The sequence below is a fragment of the Microtus oregoni genome, unplaced genomic scaffold (assembly GCF_018167655.1).
Source record: "Microtus oregoni isolate MIOR12 unplaced genomic scaffold, Mior012 000012F_ref0000307, whole genome shotgun sequence".
Lineage (NCBI taxonomy): Eukaryota > Metazoa > Chordata > Mammalia > Rodentia > Cricetidae > Microtus > Microtus oregoni.
This window is the reverse complement of record NW_024543071.1, coordinates 53,305,551-53,325,002: the sequence shown is the minus strand read 5'-3', so window position 1 is coordinate 53,325,002 and position 19,452 is coordinate 53,305,551. Positions and strand designations below refer to the sequence as shown.

At 51.0% G+C, this 19,452-nt stretch overlaps 2 protein-coding genes across 3 annotated transcripts; one reads left to right on the top strand and one right to left on the bottom strand.

Moving 5' to 3' along the window:
- Window positions 1–264: 264 nt before the first annotated feature.
- Window positions 265–8,011, bottom strand: LOC121453891 (aryl hydrocarbon receptor interacting protein). The gene is made up of 6 exons (XM_041660905.1): window positions 7,781–8,011; window positions 4,569–4,748; window positions 1,802–1,990; window positions 1,103–1,279; window positions 866–1,007; window positions 265–585 (listed from the first exon to the last, which is right to left on the bottom strand). The coding sequence occupies exons 1-6, from the start codon at window positions 7,877–7,879 to the stop codon at window positions 380–382; spliced, it is 993 nt and encodes a 330-aa protein (XP_041516839.1). The 5' UTR covers window positions 7,880–8,011; the 3' UTR covers window positions 265–379.
- Window positions 8,012–12,319: 4,308 nt separating this feature from the next.
- Tmem134 (transmembrane protein 134) lies at window positions 12,320–17,638 on the top strand. Of its 2 annotated transcripts, XM_041661681.1 has the most exons (7): window positions 12,320–12,557; window positions 13,428–13,492; window positions 13,880–13,969; window positions 14,075–14,151; window positions 16,969–17,013; window positions 17,162–17,215; window positions 17,295–17,638. In XM_041661681.1, exons 1-7 carry the CDS (start codon window positions 12,384–12,386, stop codon window positions 17,375–17,377), a joined length of 588 nt encoding a protein of 195 aa, XP_041517615.1. In that variant the 5' UTR covers window positions 12,320–12,383; the 3' UTR covers window positions 17,378–17,638. The 2 variants fall into 2 exon arrangements, with proteins under 2 accessions (XP_041517615.1, XP_041517616.1); XM_041661682.1 differs by lacking the exon at window positions 16,969–17,013.
- The last annotated feature ends 1,814 nt before the right edge of the window (window positions 17,639–19,452 follow it).

Below are 19,452 nucleotides of genomic sequence, written 5' to 3'. Positions count from 1 at the left end.
TCTCACCCCTGCCCCCAAGGAAACCTGTCTCCAAAAGCCAAAGCCAGGGAACCATGGGACCTGAGGCTGGAATAGAGTGGCCTTATGGGCCTGTGTTATCTACTACTTAATACTAGAGCTCCAGATGCCGCCCAGTACTGGCCAACAAGAAACACTCCCAGAGACCTTAAAGCAGACTGGTGGGGAAGAAGGATGAGACCCTGATCTTTTGCCTTCCACTAAGCCAGTGATGACCAGCCTTTGGGACAGATTAGCTCTGCAAACCAGAGAGATAAATAAGGCCTTTATATACACAGAAGCGGGAGGTGGCAGTGGGGGTGGACAGGTGGTGGCAGCAATGGGCAGGGCAGGGCAGGGCAGGGCAGGATGGACTGCCCTGTCAGTGGGAGAAGATGCCTCTGAAGCGAGCTTTGTCTTCCTCGTCCTTCTGCCGGATGCGTGTCTCCAGGGCCCGCAGTTCTCTGCTTACCACGGGTGCCAGGGCAGGGTCTAGCTCCAACACTTTGGCAAAGTCAGCTTGGGCTTCCTGGGCATTCCACACAGCAGCATGGGCCTTACCCCGCTTGAAGTAAGCTTTGACATTGTCTGCAGGGACACCAGAAAGCAGAAGGCTGGCAAAAGGCATGAGAGGAGACTGGCCAGCCTGTCTCCTGGCACCTGGGTCCGCCATCGGACACCTGCTCTACTCTGAACATCCCAACACTGCCCCACCCCATTCACCACTCACACTTCCTGGACACATCCCTTAGCCTCCTGGGATAAAGGCTCTGCTCAGGCGCTTGTGGGGAGCTCAGAATGGGGAAATGTCAAAGCTGAGAGACCCAGGAAGAGGCCACTCTGGACTGCCACGGGGTCTGGAGCTCACCGTCATACTTGTTGAGGATGGAGGAGCAGTGGTCCAGCACTTCGTAATACTCCTGGGCCACCAGCTTGCACTGGCAGTAGTTGAGGAGCAGTGGTGTGATCTGTAGGTCCAGCTGGATCCAGTCAGGTGACCCAGGCTGCTCCTTGGGGTGTGTGGAGGCAAGGAAAGTGGAGACACTGAGACCTTGCCCTGGCTCTCCCCGTAACCCCCACACACACTGCAGCCTCTGGGGTATACCTTCATCTGCAGGTTCTTGAGGCAGGCAATGGCATCGTAGTACTTGGCAGCGGCTTCTTTCACCTGGCCCTCACGGTATAGCCGGTTACCCTCTTGGTGGATGAGTGGCACTGCCTTAGCTTTCTCCTCATCTGTCATTGCCCATGGGTCCTGCTGATATGTGCCAGGGCTCTCCACCTGCCAGGGCAGGGATGAATTCAAGGCAGAGCCCATGGGGCACCTCAGAGTCCTCTGCAGCAAACCTGATTGGCAGCAAACCCTAGGCTGGCCGGGTCTCTGACATCAGATGCTGGAAACCAAGTCATTTGTCCACTGGTCTCCAGCACACACTCATCGGGCACTAAGACCATAGCAATGAAGATGATGGCTAACACCCATGCCCTGGCAGAGCTTATGTTCCGTGGAAAATAACCTAGGTGGACAGAAGGAACTACCTAAACCCCTAGTACCTTCAAAGCACAGCCAGCTATGGAGGAAAAGATGGGTCACAGACAAAGGATGAGAGTCAAGGTGGCTGTCAGTCCTCCTCAGAGAGGTGATCACTGAGGCCTGAGGGCAAGTGCGGGACACTAGGAGCTTCCACACTGTTTTCCTATCCTTCCCCTTTCCACAGCAGACCAACTCAGGACAGCAGGGTGTAGCAGCCAGCAGGGAGGTAGGCCCAGGGCTCATCTTCAGCATCAGCAGGGGGGGCCTTACCTTCAGCATCTCGATGTGGAAGATGAGGGGCTGAGGGTTCTGCTGCAGGGCGTCCAGGTCTGCATGACCCAGGGAGTTATGCTCGTGCATCTGAGCAATTCCACAGCAGTGCCGCTGGCCCTCCAGGGGGTCTTTGCCCTCCGCGATGTTGCGCAGGCTCTTGGCCACCAGTGGGTAGAGGACTACGTGCTGCAGGAGGGCAGCAGAGGCTCTGTCAATGTGTGCACGTGGTCACTGGGCACAAAGAAGCCTCACCATCACCATTCAGACAAGGAAAACTGGTGGAGCCCCAGCCCTTGCCTGCTCAGAAACAGGAGGGTCTTTCCCTCTGCTGCCTTTGTTTTTTGTTTTTCAAAACAGGGTTTCTTGCCAAGTGGTGGTGGCGCACGCCTTTAATCCCAGCACTTGGGAGGCAGAGGCAAGCGGATCTCTGTTAGTTCGAGGCCAGCCTGGTCTATGAGAGCTAGTTCCAGGAAAACCAAAAAAAAACAAAAAACAAAAAAAACAAACCAGGGTTTCTCTGTGCCACTCTTGCCGTCCTGGAACTCACACTGTAGACCAAGCTGCCTTTTACCTCCTGAGTGCTGGGAGTAAAGGTGTGCACTGCCACTGCCCGGCTTCCTCTGGTGCCTTTCTACCCTCTCAGCGTACTCTCTAAGTAAAGTCCTCAGCTTTGCCATGATCTCTGGCCACCAAATCCAGCACCTGCCCAGCCCACAAACAGACAGACCCACAATTCACTTCTATCTCCTGTCCTAGATCCAATATTAGTCTTTCCTCTTTGTCCCTTCCCCCTTCTCTCCTTAGGGATGCATCCCACAAGCCAGTTCATTACCACATCCTATTCCCAGCACCACCTCTTCCTTCTCCCACCCCACTCCCATTCATGCCAAGGTTCATCTCAGAGCTGAGAGCAGGGCAGCAACTTCATATCCCCAGGACAACTGGGAGTGGTGGGACACACCTTGGCAGGCAAACCCAAGGCCTTCCTGGTCTACAGAGCGAGTTCCAGGACAGCCATGACTACAGAAAGAGACCCTGTCTCCAAAAACAAAAACCAATCCTCGGAGGAGCTACCTTGTTGTGGAATATTAGTTTAAGATGTGTCTCATTCGTTTATGCTGGGGTATATTTCATGATGCAAAGACGGGCTGCATTCTTTTATGCTGCATTTGTTTTAACTTTGTTAAACTGTGTTACTCCCCCTGTCTAAAAACACCTGATTGGTTTAATAAAGAGCTTATCAGCCAATAGTTAGGCAGGAAAGAGAAACAGGTGGGGCTGCCTAGTAGAGAGAATAAATAGGAGAAATCTAGGCTGGGGGTGGGGAGAGGGAGGAGGGAGAAAAGGAGAGGAGGATGCCAGGAGCCAGCCACTCAGCCACACAGTCAGCCATAGAGTAAGAAGTAAAGAGAGATATATAGAATTAAGAAAAGTAAAAAGTCCAGAGGCAAGAGAAACGGGATAATTTAAGTTAGAAAAGCTGGCTAGAAACAAGCCAAGCTAAGACCAGGCACTCATAAGTAAGAATAAGTCTCCATATATTTATTGGGGAGCTGGGTGATGGTACACTACCTGGTACTTTGGTGTACCTATTATCCCATCTACTCAGGAAGCTGAGGCTGGAGGACCATGAGTCCAGGGGTTCAAGAGCATCTTGGGTAATACAGAGGTCCAAAATAACAAAACAACAAAAATCAGGGCTTAGGGAGACGGTTCAAAGGGTAAAGCGTGAGCACCTGCGTTTAGGTTCACTGTACTCATGTAAAAGCCGAGTGTGGGTCCCAGTGTGCTTGCAAATCCAACGCTGGGAGGTAGGGACAGGGGTATCCCTGGAGTTCCCAAGCCAGTCCAGGGCACACACACCCTAAAACAAACACCTGCTTCTGAAGAGTAGAGCAGGGCACCCATACACACACACACACACCAAAACAAAAAAACCTGCTTCTAAAGAGTGAGGCTGGGTATGTAGCTCAGAGGTAACATAACTTGCCTAGCATGTGCAATGACCTGGCTTCAATCCCCACCACAACAAACACAACTCCAGGAAGATGGGAACAGAAGACTTAACCTAGAATTCTTCCCTTGAGAAGGATGCAGAGATGGTGGAAATCACATAACGGACCCCCGTACTGTCCACTGCTCTCTGCATGTGGTGGACTGATGAGCAGACATTCACATGCAGATGTTTCTGGACATAGCACTCTGGGTTGGCTCCATTTGGAAGCAAGAGATAGGAGAGCCCAGTTCCCATCGGGTGTAGGTGCAACCAGACAGATCCTGACCATGCAGGTATGGGGCTGGAGGACCCAGAGGAGGCTCAAGGAAACCCCTAGCAGACAGGCTTCCCAGGGATGGTGACCAGGAATTGGGTTTGAAATGCAAGGCTACAGGAAATGAATGAAAAGGAAGGGCAAGGGGATGCACCTGAGGAGACATTACCAGGGACCAGACTCCAAAGGGACAGTGCACAGCCACACATGCTCCATCCTAATAGTGACCAAGAGCCACAGAAGTCTGAGGAAATGGGTCCTATGGGTCACTGTACTTAAGAAGGAGTTCCCTGGCTGGTGAGCCCTGGGGGGTTCATGCACAGGAAAAGATGGAATAGTGGCCAGGATGCAAGTCAGGAGACTGGTGGCAGTTTAGAGAAAGTGCTGGGATTAAAGGCATGTGCCACCACCTCCCAGCTTTGTCTGGAGTGGCTAAGCCAGGGCAGGGGCTACAGCACATGGCCAGACAAATGTACAGACCCCAAAACGGATACCTTGACATCGCAGAGGAACTGGGCAATCTCCCCTTCACGCATGGTGCACACAATGGTCTCCCACACGGGCAACTTGAACTTCTTGCCAATGATGAGCTCCATGGGCTTGCCACGTGTTCGGCTGTCATCTAGTATGGCACCTTCGTCATCACTGTGCAGGGTCCGAAAGTGGAATGTGGCCTGCAGGACCACATGGGAATCAGGCAAAGATATAAAACCAGCAAGGTCAAATCTAGCCCGGCTTCTAAAGATGGGACAAGGGATGAAGCTCTTCTCGGACCACCAGCTAGTTCTGCACCTGGCTTTATTCCACCATCTCAGTGAGCGCTAAGCCACGGGCAGAGAAGTAAGAGGCCCAGGCACAGGGCTACTGGGTGACAGGGCTGAGACAAGAGCCCGTTTCCAACCATGCTTTCAACAAGGACTTACTGAGCTCCTGTTATCTGTGCAAGACACAAACACAGCAGTAAACCACACAGAAGCCACAGACCCGCTGAGCTCTCATTGTCTTTCTAGAATACAGAAAGAGTAAGACAGAGTTTATGCTATGAAAGATGAAGGGGATTTTTCTTATTTTCTTCCTTTTTTTTTTTTAAGCATCTTGAGCAAAAAAAAAAAGTTAAACAACTGGGGGTGTGGTGGGGGTGGGGCTCTCCAAGGATGCAAATTTTAAGCAAAGCTCTGAAAGGAATAAAGAAAAGAGTGAGCTAGGCAGGGACTCAGGTAGGAATTTTCTAGGCCAAAGGAACAACAGGTACAAAAGCCACACAGTGGGGGCAACATGTGAGGTGTCCAAATGCAGCAAGGCCAGTGCCACAGGGCAGAGTGAATGCTGAGTATAGACGCCATGGAGTCCCGGGATGAGCAGAGATGAACTCCAAGGGGCATAGAGGATATGGTAAGACCCTGAGTTTTACTCGGTTTTACTGAGTTTTACTGGGTGGCACCTGGCAGAAGTGAAACATAATCCAACTTAGGTTCTGTGGCTGCAATGTGATCACTTTTAAAAGCAACAAGGATAGGAGGAGGGGGCAAGATGGGACGGTATGACCCAGGGAAAAAGGCAACTCTGCCTAAATTGATGTCGACTGGAATCAGCACAGATGGAGCAGTTAAGACTGTGGTGCAAGGAGGCACACACCTTTAATCCCAGCACTCGGGAGGTAGAGGCAGACAGATCTCTGAGTTCAAGGCCAGCCTGGGCTACAGAAAGTTCCAGGACAACCAAAGCTACACAGAGAAAACCTGTCTTGAAAAACCAAACCAAACAAACACACAAAAAGATTGTGGTGCCATTCCAACATCAAGATCAGTGGGGCAAGGAGAGCCAGACCTCCACGCATGAAAGGAATCTGGGCAAGGAGTCATTTCAAACCGTTGACTCTAGATAAGATCAGGCTAGAGTGAGGGCAGACAGGAGGGAGCTTGACACGGAAATCTCAACAGGAAGGATATGGTTAGCTGAGCCCACACTCAACTGTTCCATGGCTGTGCAGCCTCTCTGAAGTCAGTTTTCACATCAGTAAAATTGAATCAACAGTATCTGTTTAGCATCGTGGGAGATATACCTATGAACATGTACCACAATGCTCACGGCTAGTTGGGCTTTTTTCCTTTTCCTTCCTTCTGGGCATGAAATCCAAGACCTCGACATGTACTCTACCGCTAAGTCACATCCCTAACCCTGGTGATATTTTTAAATTACATTTATTTATTCAATTGGGGGCACATATGTGCATAGTGCACCATCTACCATCTGGGCCCTAGGGATCCAACTCAGGTCATCAGCAGTCTTGGCAGCAAGTGCCTTCCTTTACCCACTGAGCTAACTCACCAGGAGGAGATCGCCCCCACCTCCAAACCCCTCATGAAGGTTTAACCCTGCCTGTTCCTGTTTACTGTGTACCCCCGCTCACAGATTTCTCTATCCTTTATTATTTTATTCTAGTCTGTTCCATCTAGAATCTGTAGAGTAAAAGGGCCAGCCAAAGAAACCCACCTGGTTCTGAAACTCAAGCCAGTGAAAGAAATGCTTTAGCCCTGATCCCAGACCCAAAGAAACACACAGTGACTCTGAAACCAGTGCCAAAGAAACACACTTTGTCCCTAGAATCAGAGCCAGTGAAAGAAATACACCCTGGCCCCAAAACTAGAGTCAAAAAGCCAAAAATGGTCAGTGAGAGAAACACAGTTTGGCCTTGAAATCAGCCATCTGCCCCTGACCAACCAAACTAACCAATCCCCTGAGCAGGGAAAACTAACCAATCCCTCTTCTCCAGGGGAAAACTCCACCCCTATATAAGCCCTGCACCTGTTCAGTTTGCTACTCTTTTTCCACCCTGGAAGAGGCAGCCACTCCTGGATTCTTCCCTCCCAATAAATCTGTTGCATGCGATTTGGGTGAAGACCCTTCGTAGGAGCAGAGCAGGGCTGTAACACTTTCACTGAGGGAGCCTTCCCTCTGGGAAAGTCAGAGACAGAGCAGAACACGGCTGTTACTCTTTAGTTGGAAAAAGCTTCCCCTAGCAGAGCAGAGTTGCTACACTCCGGAACACACGAGCCAAGCTGTAACAAGTTCGCTGGGGAAGTTCTCTCCTGCCAGGGCAGAGCTGTTACATTGGGGAAGCCTTTCACTTAATTCTTGCTTTGGTCTTCACTTGTATCAGCCCACAACAGTGATTAGAGATGACATCAACAGAGCAGGGACGCCTAGAGATATGGAGTGGTTCAGGGTGCCTAGATAGAAACGCGATGCTACTATCAGAAAGTTGACAAAAGGGTTTGATCTGGAAAACTAGATCTCTGGGACTCTTTGGGTTTTCGAGTTCCTGGGTCTTCCCATCTAAATAATAACAGTTGTTCTTGATGGTTTCAGAAGGCCCTTTACTCATAAACTGCATGAACTTTGAACCTGCAGGTCCCAGTAATAGCACTGAGCTCACACCCTCCCCCAAACCAGTCTGAGATGACTGACACCCACCCCTGTCCAATGCTGTACTAAAGCAAAGCCAAGAGGCGGGATAGACAGATCTGAATTTACTCCCACTTAAATCCAGACCAATCAGCGTCGAGCTCGGCATGTGAGAGGTAGGGTGACTGGCGGCTGCTCTCTGGGCATGCGCAACCTCTCACCTACGGCCTCCTCCCGCCTGGCATGCGCACTGCACCTCAGAAGAGAGATGGGGGGAAGGGGAGAAATGATGGACACGAACCTTAGTGCCATCCTGAAAGTCAGGCAACTCTCCTTGGCCCTCCTGTATCACACGCTTTTGGATCCCGTCCTCTCGAAGTCTTGCGATGAGATCCGCCATCCTCTTTCCCCGCTGCTCTCTTTCGGCAACTTCCGGACTCGTTCGGTAGCTTCCGGACCTGCTTCGGCAACTCCTATAGCTTCGGCAGCTTCTGAGCAAGCGCCATTTTGGCTGAGGGCAGAAGCCAAAAAGGGAGGAAATGAAGAATAGAGCCGCGATTGGCTCTCTGCGCAGCGGCTTTAACTCAGCGCCGGGGGCGGGACCCGAATCTGCCTAGGGGCGGGGCTTGATTGGCCAGTGGGGCGCGGTCGGGACCTCCCCCAGCAATTGTGCTGTTGGCTTCACTGGGACTGAAGCTGGGTGCCATTCCATTTAAGTTGTAGATGCCCTATTAACGGCATTCCAGTTAGGAAAATGAAAAAAAAAATTCACCCGTGTGTTCCCTTTTGACCCGTTTATTTTGTGTACTTAGCATAAATTATGACTTATAAAGATTCTGGACTCTTTTTTCAGAAAAAGGGAAAGAAAGTCTAGTGTGGTGACACACACTTAAAATCCCAGCGCTTTGAAGGTGGCAAGCAAGAGAATCAGGAGTTCAGGGTTATCCTTGTTTATACATAGCCGAACATGGGGTAGATGTTCTTAAAACAATGTCTTAAAAACAATAGGAAGAGGACTGGGCTGCGATGTAGCTCAGTGGTAGACCACTTGCTCCAACATGCTTAGCCCCTCCCCAACCCCACCTGTTCAAAGCGAGTTGAGAGTCAGTATCCCTATGAGAACCCCAACAGCTTGTGGGGTTGGGTGAGCCTATGGGTGATCGCACATAATAGGTGCCCATAAATACCAAGGGAAAGAGCTACCTTAGGGGGTGAAACGGTCTTTCTCTCCCCGCGGGAATCTAGCTGTAAACAACAGCTGTGAGACTTTCCTGCTCTCACAGGTAAGGGAGTCTCCAGGCCTCTGCAGCGTCTTCAGCCTGTTATCGTCTTTCCCATGAGTCCCAGGTGCTAAATGCTTCTCATATTTGTACTGGTTCATCTCCCAGTAAGAAGTCCTCAGAGAGGGACAAGGCTTCTGAAGGGAAGGGGAAACATGCTTGTTTGTTTTTACCAACACAGAGAGCGTAGGCAAGCTATACCAAATTTTAGTAAAAAGTGGTCTGCTGTACTTATGTTCCAGAAAGTCAAACAGGAATGAAAGCTGACCAACATGGCTGATTTACTTTGATCCATGAGCCAAATAAGTATATGCCACAGCAGGAAAGAGAAATAGATAGATAGAAAAAGTAATGAAATATTAATCTAGGGGCTGAGGGTGTAGCCCAGAATTAAAAACTTGTCTAGCATGTGAGAGGCCCTGGGTTCTTTCTCCAGCATGCATATCCACAAATTAAGCTAACTGAGTACACGTTCCATAAACATATCAGTATTCTCAGAGAAATATAGTTGTGAAAAAATACTGTATGGACTGGAGGGATGGCTCAGCAGTTAAGAGCACTGGTTTCTTTTTCAGAGAGCAGGGGTTCGATTCTCAGCACCCACACAGCAGCTCATAACCTTCTGTGAATCCAGTTACAGAGCATTCTGGCCTCTGTAGGCACCAGATGTATGTAATACACATGCATACGTGTAGGCAAACACTCATACACATTCAAAAATACTGTACAATCATGATTACTGTGGTGTCTGAACAGCTAGTTTGTAGAGGGAAAGTAGAATTGTGGGGTGGTAATAGGGAAGATGTTATTTAAGGAAGAACTGAGTTTCTATTTTGCAGAATTACAAAGCTCTAAAGACTTGCTGCACAATATCGTGAATACATAACAGAACTGTACAGTTTGAAACTGAGCAGGGAGTGTTGATGTGATGTATACATAATGTGTATTTTACTTCAAGAACAAATTTTGTTTCCAGAATGAATTTTGTTCCATACACAGAAGACAATCTGAAGATCCAGTCAGGTTTTCCCCAACGATGTAAGACTGATTAACATGAGAAGTACTCATCACTAAGACCAGTGAGCTATGTCAATGGGAAAAGCCCTTGACAGGTAGGGCAATGCCTCCAAGGATAAGAGCACCTGCTGCCCTTCCAGAAGACTGGGGTTTGGTTTCCAGCTCTTGCATGGCCACTCACAACCATCGATAAGTTCAGCTCCAGGAGATCTGACGCCCTCTTCTGACCTCTACAGATACCAGGCACACGTGTGATGCACACGCATGCATGCAGGTAAAAGACTAATACACATAAATATCAATCTTAAAAAGAAGAAGGGGGAGGGAAGAGAGACGGGAGATCTGGTAAAGGCATCTGCCACAGAGCCTGACAATCCGAGGTAGACCCCCCTGAAGCCACACGGTGGACAAAAAGAGCCGACTTCCTTTGAGTTCTCCTCTGACCTACACATGTGCCAAGGCATATGCATTCACATACATGCTTGTGTGCACACGCAGAATAAATAAGCAAATACATGAATAAATAAGGGAGACCAAGAGGAAGGAGAGAAAGGAAGAGGGAAGAAAACTAAGGGTAGTGATGTAGGCCTGTATTCCCATCATCAAAGAGGCTGAGGCAGAAGAACCTGTAGCATTGTCTATGTGGAAAGTTCTAGCCCGGTAAGAGTTACAAAGACAGAAAAACAAAGGAAGTTAGGGATGGAGAGAAGTACTGTCTTGTACTCATGAGACCTGCCAGCTCCTGGGAAACATGATGATACCAGGGCCTGAGAAAAAGCCAGAAGCCTCAAGATGGATGTCAACTCACCACAGCTGAGGAGAGCATCTGCAAGCTCTGTGAAGTTGCCAGGGTAAATTCCTATGGCCTGGACAGCCTTCTGCTGCAAGAGGAGTCCTCCCACCCTGCACAAGAGATAACAGTGATGGGTGCCTGAGGTCAAGCTGAGTGGGGTCCCTGTGGGGCTATGTGCTGGGAGCCCAACTGGTACCGTGCCTATGACTGGTAGAGACAGCAACAAGATGCATGTGGAAGCCATTATCACTGAGTGGAAAAACAGAAAAATGTAAACAACAGAGTGAGCTTGGTGCGTGACACCATGTTTGTGAACTGCAAACACATCACACAGGAGACAGTGCTGTGTATGGGACAGGACAGGCACGGTCGGCTGAAGCCCAGAGAGGTGAGGAGGAAGATGAGGGGAAAATGAACCACCATAACTGGATGGGAGCCTCTTTCACAGTAAGGAGGTGCATAAACTGAGAAATGGAGTCGCCTAAGTTCTTTATAGGAGATCATAAAATGAGAGCGTGGGTGGGCATGGGGGACAAAAACTTTGTGAGCTAGGAAGATGTGGGTTCAGATCCCAGATGCTCCACTTTGGCAACCTGCCCACTCAGTCCTGCCACGGGTATTTATTTACTGAGCATGAACTCAGTTCCAAACTCCTGGGCACTGAGGAGAGAGCAGTGAACAAAAACTAGGGGCTAGAGAAATGGTTCGGGAATTAAGAACAAGTACTGCTCCTACAGAGGACCTGGGTTCAATTCCAGCTCCAAGGGACATGGTCTTCTGGAGTCGGCTGGTACTCACTCACATGTGCACACGCACCACAAACACAGTGACGGGAGAATGAGGCAGAAGCATTGAAAGTCTGAGGCCAGCCTGGAACTCACACACACACACACACACACACACACACACACACGCTTGTCTACGATTCAGTGACCCTAGGCTCAATTGCCGTCATGGAATAAACCAGACATGGTGGTACAAGACGGCAGCAGAAGCAGGAAAAGTTCCAAGTTATTATTCCATTACATATTGAGTTTGAGAGTTTGAGATCAGCTGCATGCACTACAAGAAATCTTGTTTTAAAACACACACGCGCGCGCGCGCACACACACACACACACACACACACAGATCATGGTGGTTGGTGTATGCCACTAGAAAAGAAAAGCTGAGGCAGAAAGATTCAGAGTACAAGGCCAGTCTGAGCTACATAGACAGACCCTCTCCCAAGAAAAATTAAGATAGAAAGAAGTGCAAACGTGGTGCGAGAAAGAATTAAAAAAAAAAAAAAAAAAAAACACTCTGCCTGCCTCGTGAATTCTGAATTCGAGGAAGCCATGTAAGTGCTGAGCTTCAGTTTCTATATCTGCAAAATGACAAGAACACTCCACCGGAAGCCGTGGTGAGTAGCATGAAGGAACGGGTCCAAAAGTCTCAAGAAAGCACAGGACCGGTATTCAGGCCACACCTTGAGGCCTGAGCCGCTGGCATGGGTACTCCTCCCTCCTTCCCGCCCCTGCAAGCAGGAATCTAAATTGTGTCAGGTCACAGTTCGGGCTGTCGCTCACCAAGGCAGCCTCTAGGTGGCGCCGCGGGTTCCGCCTCCCGCGAGACGCTGACGTGATCCCGAATCAACTCGGCGCTCCGCCTCTCAGGCCTGCGAAGAACGAGCGGGCAGGGCGGGGCCGTTGTAGAGGGCGGGACTTCTCGCCTAGAGCGACGGGGCGGGGCCTCCGGGGGCGGGACCTGTTTAGTGGGCGGGGCCGAGGCGAGCTCAGATGGCGGCGGCGCTGGGCGCCTAGGCGGGCGGGGGCCATGAGCGCCACCCGACCCCAGTTCAGTATCGATGACGCCTTCGAGCTGAGCCTGGAGGACGCGGGGCCTGGGCCCGAGTCCAGTGGGGTCGCCCGCTTCGGGCCGCTGCACTTCGACCGCCGGTCCAGGTTCGAGGTGGCTGATGAAGACAAGCAGTCCCGGCTGCGCTACCAGGTGAACGGCCCGGCCCATCTCACCCTCTTGTCCGGGATAGGGCGGGACTCCATGCCGGGCCCCGGAGAACCCTAATTCCAGAGACTCTGCCTAGAGACCCCAACGGAGCGGGAAACTTTTCCCCAGTCGTGTCTGCTCATCCAGAATTATGGCCTTGCCCTCTGAACTCGAGTTCGGTCCCCATGCAGCTTTGGAGAGCCACAAGCCCGGACCAAGAACTCAGACCTCAGCAACAGTGGAGAGCCCACCCATCCTGGAGAGTGACACCCCAGTACCACTCCTCTGGGTTTGGGGAGCATTTTGTATCTAAACCAGACTTTGCCATTCCTTGCAGCATCCCTTGAGCCCCAGGCTACACGACCTAGGTAGAATCTGCATCCTGTTTTGAGACTCATCCTGGCAGTGGAGGACCGCCACACTTGACGTGTTTGCCCATCTCTTGACTCCAACTACACCATAAATCATTGTCCCAGATAGCCTCCCCCATCCCTAGCGCTCTTTGAAACATGGGAATTAGAGACCTGTGCTCTGCTACACCAATTCCAGAACCTCTCTGTTGGACCCCAGAAAAATCCCAAGAACCCCATTTGGGTGGTCACCTGCTCCTGGGATCCATGGTGAAAGTCAGCAGGAGCTCTCCACCCACTCCCGCTGACTTCTGTGCAAAGACCCCAGCAGACACCTACTTTCTATCTGGGTTTCAGTTTCTGTCATCAAACCGGTTGTGCTGGGAGGGCAGGGAGAGGCAGGAGAGCACCTGCCAGACATGCCAGGCAGCAGTTGTCTGGCTGGCACCTTTTCTCCTCTCCCCAGAGGGGAGTGAAAAGGCCCAAACCCAGCAACCTCTCTGAACCTTGTGTTCTGCAACAGAACCTGGAAAATGATGAGGACGGAGCCCAGGCCTCTTCAGACCTCGATGGGGGAGTCAGCACAAGGTCAGGGCCAGGTGGGGGCCCACCCTTCATCCCAAGCCCCATGTCTCTAACTCCTGTCTGCAAAAATCTGCCCAGTCCCCACCCCACTGTACTCATCTGTCCTATAAGGAGTCCCTCCTGGGATCGCCTGGCCAGCTGGGTCACCTTACCCTAGTGCCCAGTGCCTCCAATTTACCATCTCCTAGAAATCCTCAGTTTAACTCACCCCCTCCTTCCCTCTTTCATTTCTCTTACACCCCACTCTGTAATTCACTCTCGCCCCCAAGCTTGTCCCCTTTTGGGGCCCTCTATCCTGCAGGGTTTCGCCTCAGCCCCTGCACACACACCCATTTTATGTTGACTCTATCATCTTCTTTCTCTCTCCCTCCCCATCCTTTTGTCCCTCAGGGATTCTGGGCGCATGTCCATCCGTAGCTCTCAGTGGTCCTTCAGCACCATCAGCAATACCACCCAGCGTTCCTACAATGCCTGCTGCAGGTGAGATCCCCTCACTCGGAGTTCAGCTGCTTCTGCCTGCCAGCCAGCCCTGGCTCCCCACCTGCTTCCCCTCCTTGACATCTGTCCCTCTCTCCTGCCACCCAGCTGGACCCAACATCCTTTGATCCAGAAAAACCGAAGGGTAGTTCTGGCCTCCTTTCTGCTCCTGCTGCTGGGGCTAGGTGAGTGTCCTGATGGCCTATCTTCCCTCCCTCCCATAAGCAGGCTCTGTAGCCACCTAGCATTTTGGGCTTCCCTGTTAGAACTGAGTCCCAGGGTCCTGATCATCTGTCCCAAGAGTCACAAAGGGTGAGACTGGAACCTGACTTGGACTTTTTAAATTCTTTTTATTTTATTTTATTTGGTTTTTTTGAGACAAGGTTTCTCTGTAGTTTTGGAGGCCTGTCCTGGAACTAGCTCTTGTAGACCAGGCTGGCCTCGAACTCACAGAGATCTGCCTGCCTCTGCCTCCTGAGTGCTGGGATTAAAGGCGTGTGCCACCACCGCCCAGCTTAAATTCTTTTTTTAAAATTTATTTTTAATATTTATTTTGTCATTGCTTCTTGGCCTTTTGGCTAAGATTAAGTGTAATATTTATTTTGTATGTGTATGTACATGTACCATGTGCTTGCAGTCTCCAATGAAGTCAGAAAAGGGAATTGGTTGCCCTGGAACTAGAGTTGTAGAGGGTTGTGAGTCACTGTGTGGGTGCTAACCAAACCTGGGTCCTCTGCAAGAGCCATCTCTCTAGCTCCCCTACCCCCTTTTAAGTTTTTTGAGGCAGAGTCTCCTGTAGCCCAGAAAGTGAAGTATGCTCTTGAACATTGTATCATCTTGACCCTGCCTCCCATGTTCTGGGATTCCAGGTGTGTACCACCGTGCCAGCTTACTCTCTTTTTGTTTTAATTAATAGATTTATTTATTTATTATTTTTTTGAGACAGGGTTTATCTGTGTAGCTTTGAACTTGCTCTGTAGACCAAGCTGACCCGACTCCTGAGTGCTGGGACCAAAGGCGTGTGCCTTACCCCTCCTCCCAAGCCCCACCCCACCTCCTGGCTTATTTTCTTTTTAAATTTGACCTGTTTATAAATCTGTCAGAGGACCCGAGAATGGAGAGGTAACAGCTTCCATCTATTCTGTTACCTACTGGCAGGTTCATTTTCCCTGCCTTACAGAGGGGGCAAGTGAGAGGCAGGGTCCGGAGCCCGATCATGAAGTCAGGTCCAGGGTTCAGGATACTAGTGTCCCTGAGGTCAGGTATCAGGCCTGCTTCTTTTTCTCTGGGGTCTGTGATCTGACCAGGACCTTTCTCCACTCCACCTTGTTTAGTGGGGAAACTGAGGCCCAACACAGGCAAGTTTCACAAATAGATATTTCTACTTCTTTATGGGAATGAGATGCGAAGTCCCCAGAATATCCAGGGTTGAGGTCAACAGGGGGCCATAAGGAAGGATCAACTATGGCTGCTACCCTAGGTCCCCTTCCCTTCCTTCTCCAGGAAGGTCAAAGACCCCAGCCGGCTAGGTCTCCTGGCCAGAAATCAAATCTCCACCTCTAGATATTTGAGTGCAGGGGACAGAGCTGCAGCTTACCAGCACCACTGCAGGCCAGGCACTGGTGACATCTACTGCCAGCTTCTTCCCAACCCAGCAAGGCAAGCATTGGTAGCATCCTGGCTTTGGAAGTAAGGACACAGGTTCGGACTGCAGAGGGGCTTCCTCAGGTGGCAGCTGGAGGAGGATGAGCTGGGATTTATACTCACACCTGTGACTGCCAAGCCTCAGGATCACCAGAAGGCCACCGAGAGCTCTAGGGAATTAGAAAAAGATGTTTACTCTAAGCAGAAGCCAAAGCCCTGAGCCAGGGGCAGGGAGTGAGTGTGAACCCCCTTCTGAGGTGTTCTTTGTGGAACATGGAGTCTACAGAAGTTCACAGTAGCTCCGTGGGCCCACCGGCTCTACCCTACCCCACCAGTTCTCAAGGATGGATACAAAAAACTGTGTCCAGGTCTGACCTCTGCACCAAAGGCCGTATCCTTGCCGGGGACAACAGGCCATCCCAGACCTCCCCAGCCCAGGGTCCACTTTAGTCTCATCCAGGGCTGGACTGTCACCTCTGTCCTGAATTCTTACTCTGCTTGTATGATGGCAGCAGCTACAGCTTCCCCTGGGTCCCCCTGGGTCATGGTTTAGTCTATGAAGGCACCGCACAGAACGCATAGCTCAAGGCCTGGCAGTGCCATGTTACTGCTCCCGGCTGACGTGAGGCAGCTGCTTCAGGCTCCCACAGACCTCTTTCTACACGTGGATCTTGTTGGTCCCTCCAGTAAGAAGGGCTGCTAGACAAGCACCTATCTGCCTTTCTATTACATTTCCTTAATTCTTTGTGTGCAGGGATAGGAGGGCGCGTGCATACCACAGTCCAAGGGTGGGGGTGGGGGTCAGAGGATAATTGTAAGATTCAGTGCTCTGCTTCCACCACCTGGGCCCAAGGGCAAGCTCTTCTACCCACTGAGCCATCTTGCTGCCCCCCATTTGCCCTTTTTTTTTTTTTTTTTTTTTTTTTTTTTTTGGCTGGGGGAAACAGCCCTGGTTGTCCTGGAACTCCATATGTAAACCAAGCTGGTCTCAAACTCACAGATCTGTCCGCCTCTCCCTCCTGAATACTGTGATTAAGAGCATCCATTACCATGCAAGGCCCCATCTGCCTTTTTATGATGGAATTCTTGGTACCTGGCATGCAGAGGGTGTTCTGCAAGTGGCTGTCGAGTGACTAAAAGTCACACCAAACAGCAGTAGAAACTCCCATTTCATAGCTACTTCCCAGGGTCTACCAAGTATGCTGCCCTGAAAACACAGCCTGGTAAGCATCCTGGGAAGATATTCTGCCAGGGGGCATCAGTTTAGGTAGGAGATACATCTGGTGGGAGCCGGGCTGAGAGTCGGGTGTGGAAGACCTTACCCTCACCCCTCCCTCCACAACCTCCTGTGTGTACAGTGCTTATCCTGGTCGGCGTGGGACTGGAGGTGGCCCCCTCTCCAGGTGAGCGCCCCTCCTGCCTGGGTCCTCGGCAAACCCTCCCAACTTCTAGCACAAATCAACCACCTTCCAGGAGAGAGGGAGGCCTTCCCGGGCAGCCATCGCCCCTAGGGACCCCTAGTCCTGAGCCGTCCGTTTCTTTCTGCTTCAGGTGTCTCCAGCGCCATTATTTTCGTGCCAGGTTTCCTGCTGCTAGTCCCGGGAGGTGAGAGAGTGACGTGAGGTGGGGCGGGGCATGGGTGGGGCGGGGCCAGATCCACTTACTGACAGACACCGCCCCTCAGTTTACCACGTGATCTTCATCTACTGCGCTGTCAAGGGCCACCGGGGCTTCCAATTCTTCTATCTGCCCTACTTTGAAAAGTGAGCTGCAGCTGGCCAGTGGGATACCAGAGCTCCACGGCCTCAGGCCGCCTCCACATGTCCCCGGGGCGGTTCTCCAACCTACGCCCGGATCTGTCCCTTTCACTTGGAAGGAAAAGGCCTTCTGGGAGCCTCACAGCCACCAGCCCCTCTGGATTTGCTCAGGAAGCTTGGGCATGCCAGTCTGGGGGCGTTGCCCCTTAACCTGGGCCCTGGACTCCTGGGTTGGTGTAATTTTGTGCTAATAAAAGGGTAATTAATCCCAGCGGGACAGTTGCAGTTTTCTCTCCCACCAGGTCTGGCCCAGCCCCTTCTACATAGGTTTAGTGGAGGACTCACCTGGGGTGTGGAGGACCACCAATCTCTAATGGCATCTAGGACAACCTGGTGATCTCAGATGTGCCAAGGTCACCATTATGTCCAAGGCAGAGCTGCATGGAGAAGTGGTCGGCCTTCCTGCCTTCAACCCTGAGGAGATTCAACTCTCCCCATCTGTGTAGCATGCCAGCACTTGTCCTGGTGGCCTCATCAAAGGGCACTGAGAGATGACGCAGGCCTGGGGCCTGGAGGCTGGTATCCCAGTTCCAGCCTGACTCTGGGGCCCTAGGCTGCCATATGCATCTCTAAATAAGGGTTATGTGGGACAGTGCTCCCCCACCCACTGCCCTACTTCCGAGACCCAGCGGCTGGGAAGGACTAGGGAGCTGATGGGGGTGAGAGCACAGCTCCTCAGCAGAGCACCACACTGACAAAGACTTTTGTCACCAAATGTTTGAAACACCATCTTAGATTTTTGGAAAATCTGGGCCTCTAATAATGTCTAAAAGTTAAACAAAACCTAAAACAAACAAAAAACCCAAACTCTGTATGGAAATCTGGGCTCATGGTAGTGCTCACAAAACAAGCTGTGTCAAGCACTTCCCTAAGTCAAGTCTTAGAATCCTTACTGCCTCAACGCCATCTCACACATGAGAAGCCCAACGCCCCCGGTTTACAGGTGAGAACCAGCTCTTCAAGGACAAAACACAACCTGAGCCCCTTCTGAAACTCAGGGAGAGGGAGAAAAATGGAAGAAGGCTGGTGACCTCTGCAGGCCACCAAAAGAGCAGCTGAGTGGTGTTCCCTCCTCCAGACAAAAGCAGGAATGTCCACAGAGAGATCAGGCAGCTGGGCTGAATGAATGGACACCTAGTCTTTTCACCTGCTCCTCTCCCGACCCACCTAGACCTTCCATCCCCAGACCTCCAGTCAGAACACCTTAAGTAACTTACCGTTCTGCAACCAGCCAAGGCAAGGACTGTAGAGGTCTGGTGAGATGGCACCAAGGGTTAAGGCACTTGCTGCCAAGCCTGACAGCCCGAGTTCAATCCCTGGGACCCACAGGATGGAAAGAGAACAGACTCCCACAAGCTCTTTGCTGAGCTCCACATATGTTTCATGGGATGCTGGAGCACGCAAGCATGCACACACCATAAAGAGAAAACGGAGGGATGTGCTGGAGAGATGACTCAGAGGTTACCAGCACAGGCTGCTCTTCCAGAGGTCCTGAGTTCAATTCCCAGAGACCACATGGTGGCTCACAAACCATCTGTAATGAGATCTGGCGCCCTCTTCTGTCATACAGACATATATGCAGGCAGAACATATTATACATAATAAATCAAATAAATTCTTAAAAAATGAAGGAACTGGGAGATGGAGCAGTGGATAAAGCATCTGCTATGCAGTCGTGAGGATCTGAGTTCGAATCTCCAGAATACACAAAGCCAGACACAGTGGATGTCTGTCATCCTAGCTTCTACAGAGGTGGAGGTGGAGGCAGGAAAGTCCTGGTATCTGAAGTTCCAAGACAGCAAGAGCCCTGCCTATCTCAGAGTGGAAGGTGAACAACTGAGATTTTTTCCTTCCTTCCTTCCTTTCCTTTATTCTTTCTTTTTGTTTTTCAAGTCAGGGTTTCTCTCTGGCTGTCCTGGAACTCGCTTTGTAGACCAGGCTGGCCTCAAACTCACTGAGATCTGCCTGCTTCTGCCTCCCTAGTGCTGGGATTAAAGGTGTGTGCCACCACTGCCCAACTCCGAC